Genomic DNA, 19681 nt, shown 5'->3' with positions numbered 1-19681 from the left:
GGAGTTGGAATAGTAAATTATACTATTCCAGCATCCCCCCCTCTGCAAGTCATTGTTATGACTATATGACTTGCGGGGTAATAGTATGCATGGTTACAATGTGGTCGTTGTAACAACCACGTTGTAATTTCCCGCGGGGAAAAATAATTAGTTAGAAAGAGGTATATTCGTTTCCAAGTATTGAAAGCCAATATGGCAGCTTTTTAATATAGTAGGGTAAACATAGTGGGGTGAAAGTCATAAAACATCAGTTATATCTATACAAGACTCCTGGTGGGAGTATAGTGAATGTTTAAAAAGCAGTGCAAATAAAAATGATTGAAACCTAAATACATCTCAATTGGGAGAAGGCTCTTTGACAATGGTGTTTGCTGAAGTAGACAGAGAGAGACACATGTTACATAGAGCCCCATAGAGCTTGCAGTGACTACACACACATTTATATTGTACATTGACCAAGGATGTTCTGTCTATAGAAATAGCTCCTCTGAAGGAACAATCTGCCTAAAATAATGTTTCACATTTTACAATATCAATTCCTCTACAATTGGGACATTTGCTACTCTCAAAATGGTTAGTTTCAAGAGGTAGTACTGTCTAAAGTTTCTTGTTCACTGTCTCTCAGATATCTTCTAATGTCATTGGTCAGAGCTGTTGTATCCAGTTTGATGTTTAGTTGGGAGTACCGACTCCAATCCTTGCTCCGATGTCTCACTATTGTCCTTGAAAACCCTCTGTAAGACCTCAGCCACTGATCCCTGGCACTGCAGCTTATTCTGACTTCCCACAAAGAGGTAAATGAATGGATTGGAGCTGCTGTTGATGCAAGAGCAGAAGACATATAAATATTTAAAGATTTTGTGGTCCTTCAGATCTTGGTATTTCAGCATGGAGATCAGTCTTGGTGGTACAGCGGAAAGGAGGAAAACAAACACTGTGATGGTTATGATGACATAAAGCTTCGATGAGTGAGTCTTAAGTGAGGTCCTTCGTACCTGGATCAGCAAGATCAGGTTGGAGATGACCATAAGTGGGATAAACAATGAGAAGTGTAGTAGACACATGAAGACAAAGATGCCAAGGTTGCATGGAGTGGTGATACCAAGAGCTTCAGAGGTTTCTTCTGGGCATGCAACGTATTCCAGCAAAGTGACTAAGCAGGAGAGAGACCAAAGCAGCCCACAGACAATGGGCGACTGGTGCTTAGGTCTCTTGCATTGGTACCAAATGGGATAAAGTACAGACAAGCATCTCTCAAAGCTGATGGCTGTTAGGAGATAGAGGTCAGTATTGTACCCCAGTATGAATAAGATTTCTAGTGTCATTATATGAGCTGGTGGTTGAGTAGACTGAGTCAAGTCAACCATCATGCACACAAGGAGAAGAATGTAAACAATGAGAGACATGAAGTCTGCCACACACAAGTTGAGGATGTAGACAGTAAACTTGTTCCTTTTAATTCTAAAGCAAAGGTACCAGAAGACCATCCCATTGCCAAATAAGCCGAAGAAGGAGAGAAGAAGAGAGAATGTAGCAAGGACCACATCATCTGCAACTAAAGTTACGTTGGTGCTGTTCCATTCTGTGGCATTTCCTGTAGTGTTAGAGGACGAAGAGTTCAGGGGAATCATGACGAACACGTTAGGGAAGACCGTGGTAACCCTACTGTAAAAAATACAAACATAAATAAAAATACAATATATTAATTTCTTTATCACTGTCAACATTTATGTTCCACCACCAAGTACATTTATTTGTTTTTCTTGTGTGTGAATATTATCACAATAATGTTATTGCTTTTCCCTTTCTTACATCATCATCCTCTGTCAGAACAATGTGTCTTTTACTCCTGCTGGACTAAAGCTGTCACAGCAGCATTAGCTTCAATAATCAAATTTCCCTCATAAACATAGTCAAAACTGTGCAAGTTTCACTGACTTTGTAAAGATTGAAAGTTTAACTTGCTAGGTAAATAATCTCCAAATGTTTGATCTACTGAACAAATCTAGGCAAAAGCTAAAGGTCAGTGGGATAGCTCACCTGCAAACAATTGTGGGAGAAAACTCTTCTGCAAATATCATTTATGCATATATTTCCATTACGAAGCAAAGTTGTGGGAAATTGACATACCGCTCCAATGCTTGTTAAGCAGTTATTAAACTAGGAAAAACTTTGAAGCTGCAATATATATTTCGATCACCCTAAATTTAATTATTCCTATTGCTACCAATCATGCTGACAGGCCAAGAAAGCTAATTACCGTACAAATGAAGGGTCTCTCCAATAACTCCAAACCAAAGAAGTCCTTTTATGCAGCATAATCACCAGGCGTATAAAGTAACAAGTTGGTCTATGACCATTTTACGTCTGGTGTTAACCAAGACCTTTTGATATATAAAAAAAATATGTATGCATCATATACTCAGTTATAGGGGCTTTCAGACATCTGTTTTCATCTGTTGGTCTGCTGGTGTGTCATTCACATTTTGCTTCCGCCCACTACAGCATATAGCATGGGGCAGGGATTCAGCACCCTTCAGCCGGAGAATAACTTCACTTTGAGTGAGTACATTTTTGTTCATTCACAAAGAGCACATCCTCACACAATTTAGTTCTCCTCCGTGCCAGTGTTTTTTATTGTTGACTTTATGACTTTGGTGTCGTCTTTGTGTTTAGAGTCTGATGAAAAAGCAGGATGCACATTCCAGTTTTATCAGTTCCTGTCTCCTGCTGATGACGTTGTAAATTATTTTTGGAGTGGCCTTTTTATTATTTATCTGACTGCTGCTATTTCACAACATACCATGAATGTGACCATTAGAAACTGATCTTCATGAAGTTGTCATTTATTTTTTCTCGATGCAAGCAATGAAGTACATTTTTAACTGCACCACTGTATTTAATGCTTGTGTGTATTTTTATTGAGAACTGCTGTCATACAGCTTCTACTTCCCCAGTAGGAACTGTGCGTTTGTTTGACAACATAAACATTGGGATTGTGCAAGACTGATTCCATGCACCCCCGCAGGATATGTTGGCCTATAGTCCTGTTAGCTCACAGTGCCATCATAAGTACCCCTGAACCAGAGAAGGTAACACATGGATTGGGCAACCTCAGAATTTAAGAATCCTGACTCCCCAGGAAATTGTGGTAACAGATCTAGAACCTTTTCACTCAGTCACTCGTGAATACCCAATGAGATACACAAGAAATACACAACAAAGCATTTCAATATTTATTGAACCATTGTGATTCTTGTGTGAAATACATGGACTGCAGTGATTTATAAACAGACGCAGATGAAAGTGATTTGCAATATGAGAACAGTAAAAAGGATGAACAATTCCACCATTGTGCTAAATCAGTGTATATATGCTGGCATATCATTACAGTGTATACCTACTATGCGCTCCCCAACCTTGTTGCCTATAGTGGGTGATCTGCCAAATTTCTTAATAGATGATCTAACTCCCCAATACCTGTGGGCAAATGTGGTCAGGTTTCAGTTGTGGTCACAAGTTAGATATCCCTCCTCACAGAGGGAATCAATCAATCAATCAAATAATTTGTAAAGCGCACTACATACAGGGTTTCATATAGGGTGTGGGGGGTTTCATATACATATAGGGTTTCAAGGCGCTGAGGGTGTGGGGGGGGGTGCTGTTGCTACTGGTCGAACAACCAGGTCTTGAGTTGTCTCCTGAAGGTTAGAAGGTCTTCGGTTTGTCGTAGGACGAGGGGGAGGGTGTTCCAGGTCTTGGCGGCACGGTGGGAGAAGGATTTGCCTCCGGCTGTGGTTCTACGGATGCGTGGGATGGTAGCCAGGGAGAGGTCTGCGGAGCGGAGTTTCCTGTTGGGTACGTAGAAGGAGAGTTGACTGTTGAGATAGGCTGGGCCGGTCTTGTGGAGTGCCTTGTGTGCGTGGATCAGGAGCTTGAAGGAGATTCTTTTGTCGACAGGGAGCCAGTGCAGGTTCCTCAGGTGGGGGTGATGTGGTCGCGGCGCGGGAAGTCGAGGATCAGGCGTGCAGAGGCATTGTGGATTCTTTGCAGTCTGTTGATGAGGTTGGTCGGGGCTCCGGCATAGAGGGCGTTTCCGTAGTCGAGTCTGCTGCTGACTAGGGCCTGGGTGACTGTTTTCCTTGTGTCTGTCGGGATCCATCTATAGATCTTGCGGAGCATACGGAGGGTGTTAAAGCAGGTGGAGGAGACAGCGTTGACTTGTTTGATCATGGTGAGTTTCGTGTCGAGGATGACTCCTAGGTTGCGTGCGTGGTTGGTGGGTGTGTGGAAAACGGAATCAGCTGAATTGAGACCTCTGACAAACAGCGACCTCACATTCGCAGCAAAGTGCTGCTCTAATTCAACACGGGAATGCATGTGTATATATAATGACAGCATCCATGGTTCCATGCTGAGGCCTCAGCCATGCCGACATTGCTTGTCCTCTAATGATAGTTCTGTTGCCTTTTGGACAATAAACAAACAACAACTTTGCACAATGTACACTTAGGCATTGTTCTAAATTTTCAAAGTGTCATGATAGTGTACTTACGAAGTGGAAATTAAAGCAATGTGGTTTCAGGGAAACAAATCCTGGACTGTCACACAAACAAATGTGTGTCAAAAGTCATTGTGTAAGAAAAAATGCATTTTAAGAAATGTGTTCATGTAAAATTACAGTGTTTCTTACCCTGCCAGGTGACACCTAGTCCTCAGACGTGAATCGGCTAAAGCTATCTAAGACTAGTAAAAGCAATTGAGAGAAACAACACTAAACATTATAAAAGGCAATCTTACGGTTTATAGCGAAAGCCATAATGAAAAATATAAAAGTGAATAAAAAGCAAACTTAAAAGCAATGAAATTTAAAAGAAATGTAGAATGTTAAAAACAGGCCAATTAAAAGTTCCCACTAATCTAAGCTGCCAAATTGTTTATGTGTTCTGATGGTAGACAAAACATTTCTGTTCCCAGCACCCGCAGACGATGATCCCAGAGGCACACCTCGGAGCAGATATATGGAGCACACATGTTCTCATCCATTCCCCACAGCAGCCACTGAAGGAGGAACCACGGCCAGTAGGAAATCCTCAGAACCACAGCCAGGATCCAATTCACCAGGAGCAGAAGCATACCAGGAAGGGTTGGAAAATTCAAGGGATTTTGATACAAATGGGCCTTTAGAGAGTCCATCAGTACTTCCATGTCCATAGACTGAACCGGTTGTGTTCCTAGGCACAAGTCCAGGGCACACACTCGAATGTGCACAGCAGGGAGCAGAGTATAGGCCACACAGGCCGAAAGGACAAGCGCTTATTGAGTTCTTGAAGCAAGAGTGCACCATAGCACTGTATAATGCGATCACAGCACAGGAGCACATGTGATAGAGACAGTTTTGTTTGATTTTGAATTTGGACATCTATTGCGATGCAGAAAAAAGTGAAAGCACAGTCTGACAATCAGGAATAGGATCAGCAGAAGACCTCCAATAATGCTCCTGAGCACGGAGTGTATAAAGGATGGAATGACTCTGAAGACTGTCTGGAAGGTGCTATCCAAACCAGAGCCTATACTTTAGAACAAATATGCTACCCCCACAATATTATATATATTAAAAATGCGGTGAACTAGTTCTTCAAATTGTAGTGGGAAATACATGCAGAGTAAGGACTGTGTCTCTGAAGAGGACTTCGCAACTTGAAAATCAAACATCTACTTCGCAGATGTTAAGGCCACAACTTTCTGAAACAGTAAGGGTTTCAGTCTGCTCAAGGCATCAAAGTGCACATTCAAAAGTTTTATCGAAGGTCAAAGCGTCACCTCCCTAACTGTACGGGCAGGTGGAAACAGTACTTGTGTACAACAAGTCACAACAGCAGAAACCGTGACAAGAAAGGCAATTCCCGGACACATGCCACAGCATTCCTGATAGTTCAACATCAAATACCTCCCATTAAAGTGCAGTGTGAAAGCCAGACAGACCACAGCCATTGTGGAACCTCTCAAGTAGAAAGATAAGTTTGGCATGGACATATTACAAGCCCCATTAAGCTAAACTTCCTTGCATATTACGGAATGACTTAAAGCACTCTCACAGCCAGACCTGCTAAGAAAATCTTTAGTCTATCTATTCCGACAATGAGCATACCCTTCCCCCACTGCTTCATATCCGCCCACTTGATGGTGTTGTAGACAGTATTGGAAGTGGAATGTCGAAATCGGCAGAGTAATCCACGGAAGGCATTTCAACAACAGTGAAAGGTAACTTATTTAACTTCTTCATGTGTAACATAGTGTATGTCGCATCTTTGTGTGCCATAAGTATTTGCTACTTCATAAGGTGGTATGGTGAAAACAGGCTTGTGGCATTATTATGTTGCCATGGTACATGACCAGAATGAAGTGTCTGAAGTGTCCAACTCAGTAGCATGATCGATCTAAGTTCTCATTGTTCATGTGCTGTGGAAATGTCATGTTGTATTATGCAGGTGATACTATGTTCCCAGAGAGTATATCCTGGAGGCCAAGGTTGTCATACCATTATCAACAACTGCTGAAGCCTTTTTTATATACCCACTCAATCTTGCACAGTTTTTCAGCAGCTTCCTGCTGGGAGACTTTCCACACTTATGCACATGGAGCACCAACGTCATCAGATACAGCGGGGGATGCGCTAGAAGCCATTTTGTTCCAGCATGTCCAGAGAGAGGACGTACATATGGTGAGTCCATCTCCGGGGGGTGGGGGTTGTTTATGTTTAAACAGACACATTGGGAAGGGAAAGAGTTTTTCCATTCCCCCTGTGCCTGTTTAGAGTAGATTCCTGCTCCATGATTGCAGTTGGGGCTGCGATCGTGGAGCAGGAATCCCGCCACTGGACCATCAGGGATTTAATTGCATATTGTAGGGGGAGCAACCCATTAGGCAGGGGTTGCTCCCCTGGGGGAATGTTTGTTCAATGTTTCGCTTGATTTGCTCAGCCAGGTAATAATTTATCATTATGATTATGGGGAGCAACCATTTGGGAATGGGTCGCTCCTCTTGGGGGTCATTTTTTTTATTGATTCCCTCTAGAGGGCAGATCAGTTGTTTTTAGGCTGACCTGCCTTCTGGGTGTGGGATGGAAGCCTACTAGACACCAGGGATTACATGTTCTATATGTCGAGGAGTTGCCCCTTGGGCAAGGGTCGCTCCTCATTACTGGGGAAATGTTTTGGTCATTTTCTACCCCTCCTGGGGGCAGATCAGCCATATATTTAGGCTCATCTGCCCCACGGGGGCAGAAAGCTACTAGAGACCAAGGATGTTTACATTTACATGTCATGGAGCGGCCCCTTGGGCAAGATGGCGCCCCTTTTCATTAGGGCAATGCTTCGGTAATTTTCTGCCTCTCCGTGGGGCAGACAATCATTAGACACTAGACATCAAGGAAAGTTTCTGTGTGTGTGCGTGTGTGCGTGTGAACTGCAGTTTAGCTGACGGTCTCTGTGTGCTTGGTGTGTATAGACTGGCGCTTGGCTGGTGGTGTGTTTGGACTGGGACTTGCCCGGTGATGGTTGTGGAGTGGCGGTGTACTTAGAATGGCACTTGGCCAGCGTTTTGCATGGATTCTGCTTGCTTGGTGGTGTTCAAGTGCTGGCGCTTGGCTGGCAGGGTGCAAGAAGTGGCGCTTGGCTGGTGGTATGCGTGGGCTGGTGCTCGCCTGATAGTGTGCGTGGACAGGTGCCTGGCTGACGATGTGCTTGGACTAGCATTTGGCTAGTGGGGTGTGGACCAGTGTTGGGCTAGTGCTGTGTGTGCATTGGTGTTTGGGTGGTGATGGGCATCATTTGCATTTGTGGCTGTAATGTTTTATTTCTCCTTTTTATTCTAGTGCAAAGCTTTTGATTTCCTGTGGTGCGACTCTTGCTTGTGGTTTCATCACTGGTAGATCTGCAGTATGTGTAGTTGCATGTGTTTGGTAAGAAAGCGTTTTTGTACTGTTTACTGTAAATGAGTATCATTTCGCTGCATGTATGTGATTTTTGTAAATGATGTAATAAATGCTGCATATTTAGCTTCTGTTTATTGTGTGGGAAATTCTCCTTGGATTTGTGCTCAATGTGTATTTTGTTGTCATTTGTGCAATTTTTCTTGTTCTTCCTTTCTAGGGGGATATCGTCGGTGCTTGCTGTGAACAGGGTAGGTGGTGGTGAGTCTAGCTGTCTTTGGCAAGTGAGTGGTATTGTTTTTCAATATTTAGGTCTTTGTGTGGTTTGTATTGATTGACTTTTCCTTTCAAATTACCGATAGTTTTGCTTTCCATTTGATAAAGTTACACTTTTGGGCATATGAACAAGAAAATGCCGAAGTGGAGGGCTATGCCAAATTTGGCAGCGCTGCGCTCCGACATTTTCTAAACACAGGGATGTGGCGCATTTTAAAAATATGACTCACCTCTGTGTTTCCCCTAGCACAAAAAAGCTGCCCAGTGCTAGCACAGGCACCCTGCCTCCATGTTGCAAGGGTCCCTGCTCTGCTCTGCAGTAACGATTGTTTATGTGCATGCTGCAGAATGAGGCACACACAGAAAGAGCAAAAAATAAGGAGAAATTAATAACTTATCCTCCTATCGTCTTTCTAACATCAGGTGTTACCTGACCTTAGATTTTGGAGCTGCCCCAGCCTAAATCTGGGGCAGTGTCAAAAAGCAATGGGTGTTGTGGTAGAATGCCAACAGCAACACCCATTGCACGACCTTTTGCTGAAGCGGACCTGTGGTGGAAAGGGGCATATTTACAAGGTGGTGTTAAGCCATGTCAAGTGGTTTAGCGCCACCATGTAAATATGGGAAATGGCCAACGCCACCAGAGCATCAAAAAGATTGATGCTCCTGTGATGAAAGCGGCTTGTAAATATGCCCCTTTGTTTAGTACGTATTTTACACTGTGTTGAGTATTGTTGACTTATTTGTCTAGTTACTTTTCTAAGTAACAATTACGACTAGCCGCAGGATTACTGCTCTACAGGTTGTTGATATGCTTTTCGAGTTTTCCTCTGACCATATTATGAGATGGACTCTGCATCTGAAACAGAGGAGAAAGTCCAGGATTCTGGCAGTGAATTTTCTGTCCGAGACGAATCATCTGATGATGAAGCCACTCTCAGTGCAGAAGAAGTGCCTTTTTCAGAGGAGGATACTGATGTGCCAATCGTGCAGCAAGAGGCATTTGGATTGCAGCCTGGGGCTGAAAGCCTTCCCATTGGCAGAACTGAACTCTGGGTTGCCCTAAACATGGTGCAGCCAGCCTTGCCTGCCTTTAGTGGTGCGCAGGTTGTAGAGTGAATACTGAAAACCTTTTGTCTAAAATTTCTTTCAGTTGTTTGTGGATGATGTATTTTTGGATGAGATTGTTGACCAGACTAATTTGTATGCTGAACAGTATTTGAGGGACCACAATGCCAGACATAAGGCCCACTCTAGAGGTACTCAGTGGGTTCCCACAAATCTGGATGAGTTGAAGAAGTTTTTGAGGATAACGTTTTTGATGGGCTTGAAAAGTAAGCCATCGCTGTCTTCATATTGTTCTAATAGTCCCTTGATGGCAACAGCTATAGTTCCTGCAACCATGAGTTGTGATCAGTATTTGCTTCTTCATCAGGTTGGTGCATTTTGTTGATAATGCTTTCATGTTGCCACGAGATCACCCTGATTGTGACCGCCTTTTTAAGATTCGGCCTGTCCTTGATTACTTTGTAGATTGATTTTCAGAGATCAATGTTCAAGGGAAAGAAATAACTGTTGATTAGTCTTTGTTCCTGTTCAAGAGCCGTTTAGCGTGTAAACAGTACATACCTAGCAAGAGGGAATGTTAAGGAATTAAGGGCAAGATGCATGATGAAACTGTTTTACAATTTCCTAATTGCGAATCCTTGCAATTACCAATTAGGAAATCGCAAAACAGCTTGTATGAATGTGTGTTGAACACTCTTTGTGATTCCTAGGGGATCGCAAATGCCCAACCTCATGAATATTAATGAGGTAGGTCACAATTTGCAACCCCCTAGGAATTGCGTAAATCACAGGGATGGTGGCATGCTGGGGTCAGCAGACCACCATGTCTGTGATTGCTTTTAAGTAAGGCAATTTCTTTTTTTAAATGCAGCCCCTGTTCCTTAAAGGAAAACAGGATGCGTTTCTAAAACAAAATTGAAAAGTTTTCTTTCCAGTTTTTAATAGCAGGCAGTGGTCCATTGGACCACTGCCTGCTCTCACCAAACGCTGTAACAAACATTCACAAAAGGGAAGGGATCCCTTGGGGACCCCTTCCCATTTGCAAATGGGTTACCACCTACTTAAAGTAGGTGGTAAAATGAGAATATTTGATGACCTAATTTTGGTCACAAAACATTCCTACATACTGGTATACAAGGAACAGCCCTGGACTGGATCTGATTGTTCCTCACCGGAAGAAGCCAAAGGATCAGACTACCACCCTTCCTCTCCACCCCCACAAAAATTACCAGCGGAGTCCCTCAGGGGTCATCACTGAGCCCGACCCTATTCAACATCTACATGGGCCCCCTCATAGCCATCGTCCGACAACACGGCCTCAACATCGCATACTATTCCGACCCAGATCATCCTCTCCCCCACCAGAGACCCCACCACTGCAAAACTCAACTTCTAGAAAAGAATGTAAGACGTCTCAGTCTGGATGACCAACAGCTGCCTCAAACTCAACGCCAAGAAGACAGAAGTCCTCGTCCTTGGAACCACCCCATCAGCATGGGACAACACCTGGTGGCCCACCACCCTTGGAAGCCCACCTATCCCCTCAGACCACGCCAAAAACCTCAGCATCGTACTCGACTCATCACTCACCATGAACCGACAGGTCAACGCCGTCACCTCCAGCTGCTTCAACACCCTCCGCATCCTTCGCAAGACCTTCAAATGGATCCCCCCTGAGTCAAGGAAGACAGTCACCCACACACTCATCACCAGCAGATTGGACTATGGAAATGCCCTCAACGCCGGCATCAACAAGTCCCTACTCTGCAAACTCCAGACAATACAGAACACCGCGGCCAGACTCGTCCTCGGCATCCCCCGGCACAAAGACATCAGCCTACACATATGGAGACTCCACTGCCTCCCCGTGGAGAAGAGAGTCACCTTAAAATTCCTCACCCACACCTACAAATGCCTACAAAACAACAGACCCAAATACCTCAATGACAGAATCAACTTCCACGTACCCAAAAGAAGCCTCCGATCCTCCAACTTTGCACTGGCCGAAACCCCGTGCATCCACAGAGCCAGAGCAGGCGGAAGATCGTTCTCTCACATTGCAGCCAAGACCTGGAACGAGCTACCAGCAGATATCAGACGCGCCCCCTTCCCTGAATACCTTCAGGAAGACCCTCAAGACCTGACTCTTCGACTAACAGATCTGCGTAATCTGCACCTTGAGACCCCCCCGGGTGAGTAGCATGCTTTCAATCCCCTGACTGTTTGATTGACATACTGATGTGATTCGGTATTAGGAAGGGACGTCCTAAACAAGCCCCTTCCTAATAGCGAATCGCAAACCTATTTTGCGATTCGGTAACAGGTCACCGAATCGCAAAATAGGCTTTGCTGCATCTTAAAAGCATTTTTAGCGTTAGCAAACGGCTCATTTGCACAGAAAAAAATGCTTGATGCATGTGCCCCTAAGATGTTTATGATGTCTGAGAGTAGTATTAGATATGTCTATAATTTCAGGGTGTACACTGGTAGGGAATTCAGTATTGACCCCTCTGGTTGTCCGTCCACTTTCGGAGTTAATGAGAAAATTGTTTGGGGACTTGGTAGATTACTTTTTAATAATGATCACCATTTATACATAGATAAGTACTACACTGGTGTGCAATTGTTCAGAGAATTGTTCAAAGTGGACATTGCTGCTTGTGGCACAATCAGCTTTAACTGTAAAGGTTACCCAAAAGCCCTTGTTTTTAATAACTCAAGAAGGGATAGTGCAGTACCTTGCATAGTGATGAACTTCTAGCTGTGAAATGTTCTGACAGGAGAGATGTCTATATGCTGACTACCATCTATAATGAAAGTACTTAACCTGTGACTGTTTCGGGTCAGGTTGCTTTAATGCGCAAACCTGTGTGCATTTTAGACTACAATAAGCACATGGGTGGTGTAGATAGAGTAAATCAGAGGTTGGAACCGCACACTGCTGTCCATAAGGCTTAAGTTTGGTATAAGAAGTCGGCTATCTATTTATTACATTTAGAATCATTCAATGCTTTTATTGTGTTCACTTTGACATTTGTTCAGTTTCAGCAGTGTGCGATAGGCAGCCTTGTTGTAGTGGAACAGATAAGAGTTCCAAGAGTTGCAGTGGTGGAGGATGTGGCTAGATTGTAGTATTGTAGTATCTAGTATACTATATATATATTGAAAGATCGCCACTTTCCTGATCACATTTCTCCAAAGCCCAATAAAAGACTTTCCCAGTAGGAGATGTAAAGATGTGGAGTCTGTATGCGAAGAGGTGTGCGGAAGGGAGTTGTATTTACTGCCCTGATTGTCCTTGTTGGCTTAATACCGCACCCTGCCACTTCGGAAATGCAGGGCTGCACTGTATTTACATATAGGTATAGGTGTGCTAGAATGCCTTATATGCTGGCTGAGCTAGGGTCCAAAATCCACTTCTAGGCAAGTTGCAAAACAAGGGTCAGTTTTCAGTGGTAACATGTGATGTGTCCTCGATGCTTTTTGGGTCGTTTCCTGCTGCGGGCGCTAGCCCAACCCACATAAGTGAGGTACTGTTTTTATCAGGAGACTAGGGGAATGCCAGGGGAATGCCAGGTGGGTGGAAGTTTGGGGCTTCCCATAGATTTCAGAAATTTGCATCACAGAAATGTGAGAATTTTCTTTTTTTTTGTTGACACATTTTTAGGTTTTCAAGGGATTCTGGGTAACAGAACCAGGTGAGAGCCACACAAGTCACCCCCATCCTGGATTTCCCTGGCTGTCTAGTTTTCAAAAATGCACATGTTTGCTAGGTTTCCTAAGTTGCCGGCTGAGCTAGAGCCCAAAATCCACAGCTAGGCACTTTGTAAAAAAGGGTCAGTTTTCAGTGGAAAAAGGGTGAGGAGTCCACGTTGTGTTTTTGGGCCATTTCCTGTTGCGGGTGTAGGAGAGTAGGATCTGCTTCACATGTTTACCCCCACTTTTTGCTGGTGTTTCACTGTTTTTTTTACTTTAGTCTGGCTGGGACCCTGCTATTCAAAGCCCCAGCCTAGCTGCTTCCTCTCTAAATTGATTGCATGTACTTTAGGTACACCACAGATTGGATCTGAGGTACCCTTGTGAGTCCCTAGTATATGGTATACTATGTACACAGGGCATAGGTACCCCAGAGGCCTACCAGGGGCTGAAGCATGTATTATGCCACCCTTGGAAAGCCACCCAAAATGACACCACAGGTCTGCTACTGCAGCCTGGGTAAGGTGGTGCATGCACCCCTTACTGAGGTATAGGTTCACTATACCTCACTTATCACTGCACATACAAACCTATCTGTCACTCCTATGGCAGGCCTTAACAATCCTGAAGGCAGAGTGCTTGGTTATATGTGAGAGGGTGCCCAGGCAGAAGCTGAGCCCCTCTGCAGCCTTCAGAATCTCTTCTCAGGGGTTGTCAGTGGTGCAGTCTGACCATATACTCTTAACCCCTTCGATGCTCATGACAGAACGGTTCCGTCATGAGCATCGGTTGAGCTGTGCTCATGACGGAACCGTTCCGTCATGACCACGCCCGCGCTAGAACCCTTCAGCACCGCGGGGGAATCCGCGCAGCGCTGAAGGGGTTAAGTGCATTACAACCAAACGGTAAATGCTAACTTTGGACTGGCTGCATGGAAACATGTTGTATTTAGTGTCAAACACCTTGGAATCATACCCCACACCAGTAACTGGTGTGGGAGTATGATCCCACCCTTCTAGAGGGAGAGACATGGCAGTACTGGTATACCCGGTAGAAACGTAACAGAGCCGGGCATCACAAAATGGATGCTGCAGCCACAGACACAGAGATCCACAGAGCCAGAGCAGGCGGAAGATCGTTCTCTCACATTGCAGCCAAGACCTGGAACGAGCTACCAGCAGATATCAGACGCGCCCCCTTCCCTGAATACCTTCAGGAAGACCCTCAAGACCTGACTCTTCGACTAACAGATCTGCGTAATCTGCACCTTGAGACCCCCCCGGGTGAGTAGCATGCTTTCAATCCCCTGACTGTTTGATTGACATACTGATGTGATTCGGTATTAGGAAGGGACGTCCTAAACAAGCCCCTTCCTAATAGCGAATCGCAAACCTATTTTGCGATTCGGTAACAGGTCACCGAATCGCAAAATAGGCTTTGCTGCATCTTAAAAGCATTTTTAGCGTTAGCAAACGGCTCATTTGCACAGAAAAAAATGCTTGATGCATGTGCCCCTAAGATGTTTATGATGTCTGAGAGTAGTATTAGATATGTCTATAATTTCAGGGTGTACACTGGTAGGGAATTCAGTATTGACCCCTCTGGTTGTCCGTCCACTTTCGGAGTTAATGAGAAAATTGTTTGGGGACTTGGTAGATTACTTTTTAATAATGATCACCATTTATACATAGATAAGTACTACACTGGTGTGCAATTGTTCAGAGAATTGTTCAAAGTGGACATTGCTGCTTGTGGCACAATCAGCTTTAACTGTAAAGGTTACCCAAAAGCCCTTGTTTTTAATAACTCAAGAAGGGATAGTGCAGTACCTTGCATAGTGATGAACTTCTAGCTGTGAAATGTTCTGACAGGAGAGATGTCTATATGCTGACTACCATCTATAATGAAAGTACTTAACCTGTGACTGTTTCGGGTCAGGTTGCTTTAATGCGCAAACCTGTGTGCATTTTAGACTACAATAAGCACATGGGTGGTGTAGATAGAGTAAATCAGAGGTTGGAACCGCACACTGCTGTCCATAAGGCTTAAGTTTGGTATAAGAAGTCGGCTATCTATTTATTACATTTAGAATCATTCAATGCTTTTATTGTGTTCACTTTGACATTTGTTCAGTTTCAGCAGTGTGCGATAGGCAGCCTTGTTGTAGTGGAACAGATAAGAGTTCCAAGAGTTGCAGTGGTGGAGGATGTGGCTAGATTGTAGTATTGTAGTATCTAGTATACTATATATATATTGAAAGATCGCCACTTTCCTGATCACATTTCTCCAAAGCCCAATAAAAGACTTTCCCAGTAGGAGATGTAAAGATGTGGAGTCTGTATGCGAAGAGGTGTGCGGAAGGGAGTTGTATTTACTGCCCTGATTGTCCTTGTTGGCTTAATACCGCACCCTGCCACTTCGGAAATGCAGGGCTGCACTGTATTTACATATAGGTATAGGTGTGCTAGAATGCCTTATATGCTGGCTGAGCTAGGGTCCAAAATCCACTTCTAGGCAAGTTGCAAAACAAGGGTCAGTTTTCAGTGGTAACATGTGATGTGTCCTCGATGCTTTTTGGGTCGTTTCCTGCTGCGGGCGCTAGCCCAACCCACATAAGTGAGGTACTGTTTTTATCAGGAGACTAGGGGAATGCCAGGGGAATGCCAGGTGGGTGGAAGTTTGGGGCTTCCCATAGATTTCAGAAATTTGCATCACAGAAATGTGAGAATTTTCTTTTTTTTTGTTGACACATTTTTAGGTTTTCAAGGGATTCTGGGTAACAGAACCAGGTGAGAGCCACACAAGTCACCCCCATCCTGGATTTCCCTGGCTGTCTAGTTTTCAAAAATGCACATGTTTGCTAGGTTTCCTAAGTTGCCGGCTGAGCTAGAGCCCAAAATCCACAGCTAGGCACTTTGTAAAAAAGGGTCAGTTTTCAGTGGAAAAAGGGTGAGGAGTCCACGTTGTGTTTTTGGGCCATTTCCTGTTGCGGGTGTAGGAGAGTAGGATCTGCTTCACATGTTTACCCCCACTTTTTGCTGGTGTTTCACTGTTTTTTTTACTTTAGTCTGGCTGGGACCCTGCTATTCAAAGCCCCAGCCTAGCTGCTTCCTCTCTAAATTGATTGCATGTACTTTAGGTACACCACAGATTGGATCTGAGGTACCCTTGTGAGTCCCTAGTATATGGTATACTATGTACACAGGGCATAGGTACCCCAGAGGCCTACCAGGGGCTGAAGCATGTATTATGCCACCCTTGGAAAGCCACCCAAAATGACACCACAGGTCTGCTACTGCAGCCTGGGTAAGGTGGTGCATGCACCCCTTACTGAGGTATAGGTTCACTATACCTCACTTATCACTGCACATACAAATCTATCTGTCACTCCCATGGCAGGCCTTAACAATCCTGAAGGCAGAGTGCTTGGTTATATGTGAGAGGGTGCCCAGGCAGAAGCTGAGCCCCTCTGCAGCCTTCAGAATCTCTTCTCAGGGGTTGTCAGTGGTGCAGTCTGACCATATACTCTTAAGTGCATTACAACCAAACGGTAAATGCTAACTTTGGACTGGCTGCATGGAAACATGTTGTATTTAGTGTCAAACACCTTGGAATCATACCCCACACCAGTAACTGGTGTGGGAGTATGATCCCACCCTTCTAGAGGGAGAGACATGGCAGTACTGGTATACCCGGTAGAAACGTAACAGAGCCGGGCATCACAAAATGGATGCTGCAGCCACAGACACGGGTCTGGCCTCCTGCTGCTGACCGAAACTCCGGCAGGGGAGGCCTTGACAATAGGTTTCCTGTCACAGGGAGGTGTAACCACCTCCCAGACAGGCTGATGTGTATTGGGGCTGGGTGGGAGCACTCTCAGAGTACTTTGAAGTCCTGCACTGGGGGCACTTTTGGTGTCTCTGTGCATAGTCCAGCTCAAACTGGTTCAGGGGCTTGCAGCCCCTGCTCAGGCATGTAACTTGACAAAGGAAATGGGTGTAGCCACTCCTCTTTCCAAACCCTCCCATAGGTGGGTCCGCAGAGCTAGTCCAACCCCTTCCTTAGGTATAAGTAAGGAACCTCTGAAACCAGAACTTTAGATATCCCTGGACGAAACTCTGAAGCTGAATCCTGGAACTTCGACGCTCTACTAAAGACTAGAGGACCGAAGAAATCTCCCTTGGGGTCAAGGAGTGACTTCCCTGCTTGGCAGGCACCAACAAAGCAATTTGCCGGTCTGCATTTCCGAAGCTCCCGCCGGACTCCAAAGTATTTGCAGCCCAGGAAGAGGATTTCCAGACATCTCAGAGGCCGATCCGAGTCCCCAGCAAAGCTGAGACCCGCAGCCCTCGTGAGTAGAGTGGAACTGGAACTCCTGGTCACCGTGGACTTTTGCAAGTGCATTGACTTCTCGACGTCTCTTGAAGTCGTGCTTGAGGTTACTTGTAGTCCCCACCTCGAACAGAAGATCCACTGAAGATTGTCGGCCTAGTCACCCCGAGTGACCCTTGAGCTGCCATTTAGTGTTTCCTCTTGAAGTCCCTTTGCGATCCCTGGTCTGTCGACTGGTGCGTCCCTGAGGGGGTAACTTTGATTTTCCTTGGGCTTCCCTGGTTGCTCCAGACGTGCCCTGATTCCCAAACAAGTGGTGAGTCCCTCAGACCTTGCTGGTCTGCACCGAAGCATCTTTCTTGTTTCTGCGTGGGTCGCTGTTGCCAAGGCTTGTTGTGTCCAATCCAGGCACCGATGCTACAGCACTGGACATCCTTCGTGGGACAGCTCGAATCCAGCTCCTGGTCATCTTCGACACCTTCTGATCCTCGTGGCTGAAGAGTCAAGCTTCACCTTCTTCACCTGAAACACCCGACATCGGTGGGCATCCGCCTATCGTCTTTCTGGTCACTGGCAAGTGACCCAGACTCTGTCCCCTCTGCTTTCAGGTTATTCTCATCTTTGATCCAGGCTTGGATCTCTTCAGACACTTCTCATCTTCCCGGCAGTAGCACTTCTTTGCCAGCTCCCTTTGAAAACGACAACGCGACCCGACATCATTTGACACCTATGCACCCCGCTTCCCTGGGTGAGGTAACACAAGTACTCTGGTGCTCCCGTGGGTGTTGCCACTAGAACTTCCTAAGTCCCAAAGGGTTTGGTCCTAGTTTGTTCCTAAGTGTCCCTAATCTTTAAAAATCTAACCGCGATTTTCCCCATAGAAGCTAACGGGAGTTCGCGAGTGTAACTTATGTGTTTTGACCTCTAGCCTCATAAAGAGATTAGGAGGGTGTGTTTAGAAAGAAATACATATATTTTATATATATAACTGGTGTGGTTGTGTTTTATTTAGGCACTCAAGAGATTATAGACTGGTAAAACAAGCTGCTTTACATTCCTTCAAGGCCTAGTCTGAAGGCTGCTCTCCATAGCTACCACTAGGATAGCTTTCAATAAAGGTTGTCTTTAACCTATAACCAATAAGGGGTTGTTTGGACTGGTGCAAGGTGCCCACTATAACTAGTGGATAGCATATACCAGGCCAACTTCTCACAGCGGGAACTAGGCCTACCCACACAGGTGAGATACCACTTTTATCAGAAGACCTGGGGAAATGCTGGGTGGAAGGAAGTTTGTGGCACCCCTCAGATTTCTGAACTTTCCATCACAAAAATGTGAAGAAAATTAGTTTTTTAGACAAATTTTAAGGTTTGCAAGGTATTCTGGGTAACAGAACCTGGTGAGAGCCACACAAGTCACCCCATCATAAATGTACAGGTTTTCTAGGTTTCCCCAGTTGCTGGCTGAGCTAGAGCCCAAATTCCACAACTAGGTACATTGCAAAGAAGGGGTCAGTTTTCAGTGGGAAAATGCGATTTGGGCCATTTCCTGTCGCAGGCACTAGGCCTACCCACACAAGTGAGGAACCATTTTTATTGGGAGAATTTGGGGAACACAGAATGGTAGAACAAGTGTTATTACCAAATTACTTTCTCTGCATTTGCGCCTTCCAAATGGAAGTAATTTTGAGAAATGCCCTCTAATGCACGGGCTAGTATGGGTAGCCATAAATTTAGAGGTGCGCAAATAACCACTGCCTCTAAATTCCATATTTTGTGCCCATTTAGTAAATACATAGGTTTCCTTGATACCTATTTTCTACTCTTTATATTTTATGAAATTAATTGCTTTTACCCTGTACACAATGAAAACCCATTGCAAGGAGCAGCTTGGTTCTTGGCTCTGGGTACCTCGGGCTCTTAGTGAACCTACACTCCTATAGATATCCCCACAATCAGAAGGTTCCAGTGGACGTAACGGTATATTGCTTTTGAAAATTTACCATAGTTCGAAGAAGTTACAGATGAAAATGTGGAAACAAATGGCTGTTTTTCTCAATTCTATTTCAATATTTTTTTATTTAAACTGTTATTTTCTATAGGAAAACATAGAAGGATGTACAAAAATGATCCCTTGCTGAATTCAAATTGTTGTCTACTTGTCACTAATGTATAGCTTTCTGGGATCTGCCATTGGTTTTATACCCATTTCTATCACCATCTGGAAGGAGGCTGAAAGCATAAAAAATAAGAAAAATAGGCTATGTCCCAGTAAAATGGCAAAACTATTCTGAAAAATTTGGTTTTCTGACAGAAACCCTTTGTTGATGACATTTGCAGGATGAAAAACAGACGCTTTCTTCTGCAGCACTTCTTC

General features: G+C 44.6%; 1 protein-coding gene across 1 annotated transcript in view; it reads right to left on the bottom strand.

The window, feature by feature from the left end:
- Positions 1 to 638: 638 nt before the first annotated feature.
- Positions 639 to 19681, bottom strand: part of LOC146853935 (proto-oncogene Mas-like) — a 44102-nt gene continuing 25059 nt past the window's right edge. The window contains exon 2 of the mRNA XM_085650462.1: positions 639 to 1665. Within this exon, the coding sequence (XP_085506588.1) occupies positions 639 to 1631 (993 nt within the window). The 5' untranslated portion in view covers positions 1632 to 1665. The remainder of the gene's footprint in view (positions 1666 to 19681) is intronic.

The sequence above is a fragment of the Triturus cristatus genome, chromosome 4_1, assembly GCF_964204655.1.
Source record: "Triturus cristatus chromosome 4_1, aTriCri1.1, whole genome shotgun sequence".
In the NCBI taxonomy this organism is placed as follows: Eukaryota; Metazoa; Chordata; class Amphibia; order Caudata; family Salamandridae; genus Triturus; species Triturus cristatus.
Note: the sequence above shows the minus strand (reverse complement) of the source record. Positions and strands in the feature narration are given on the sequence as shown.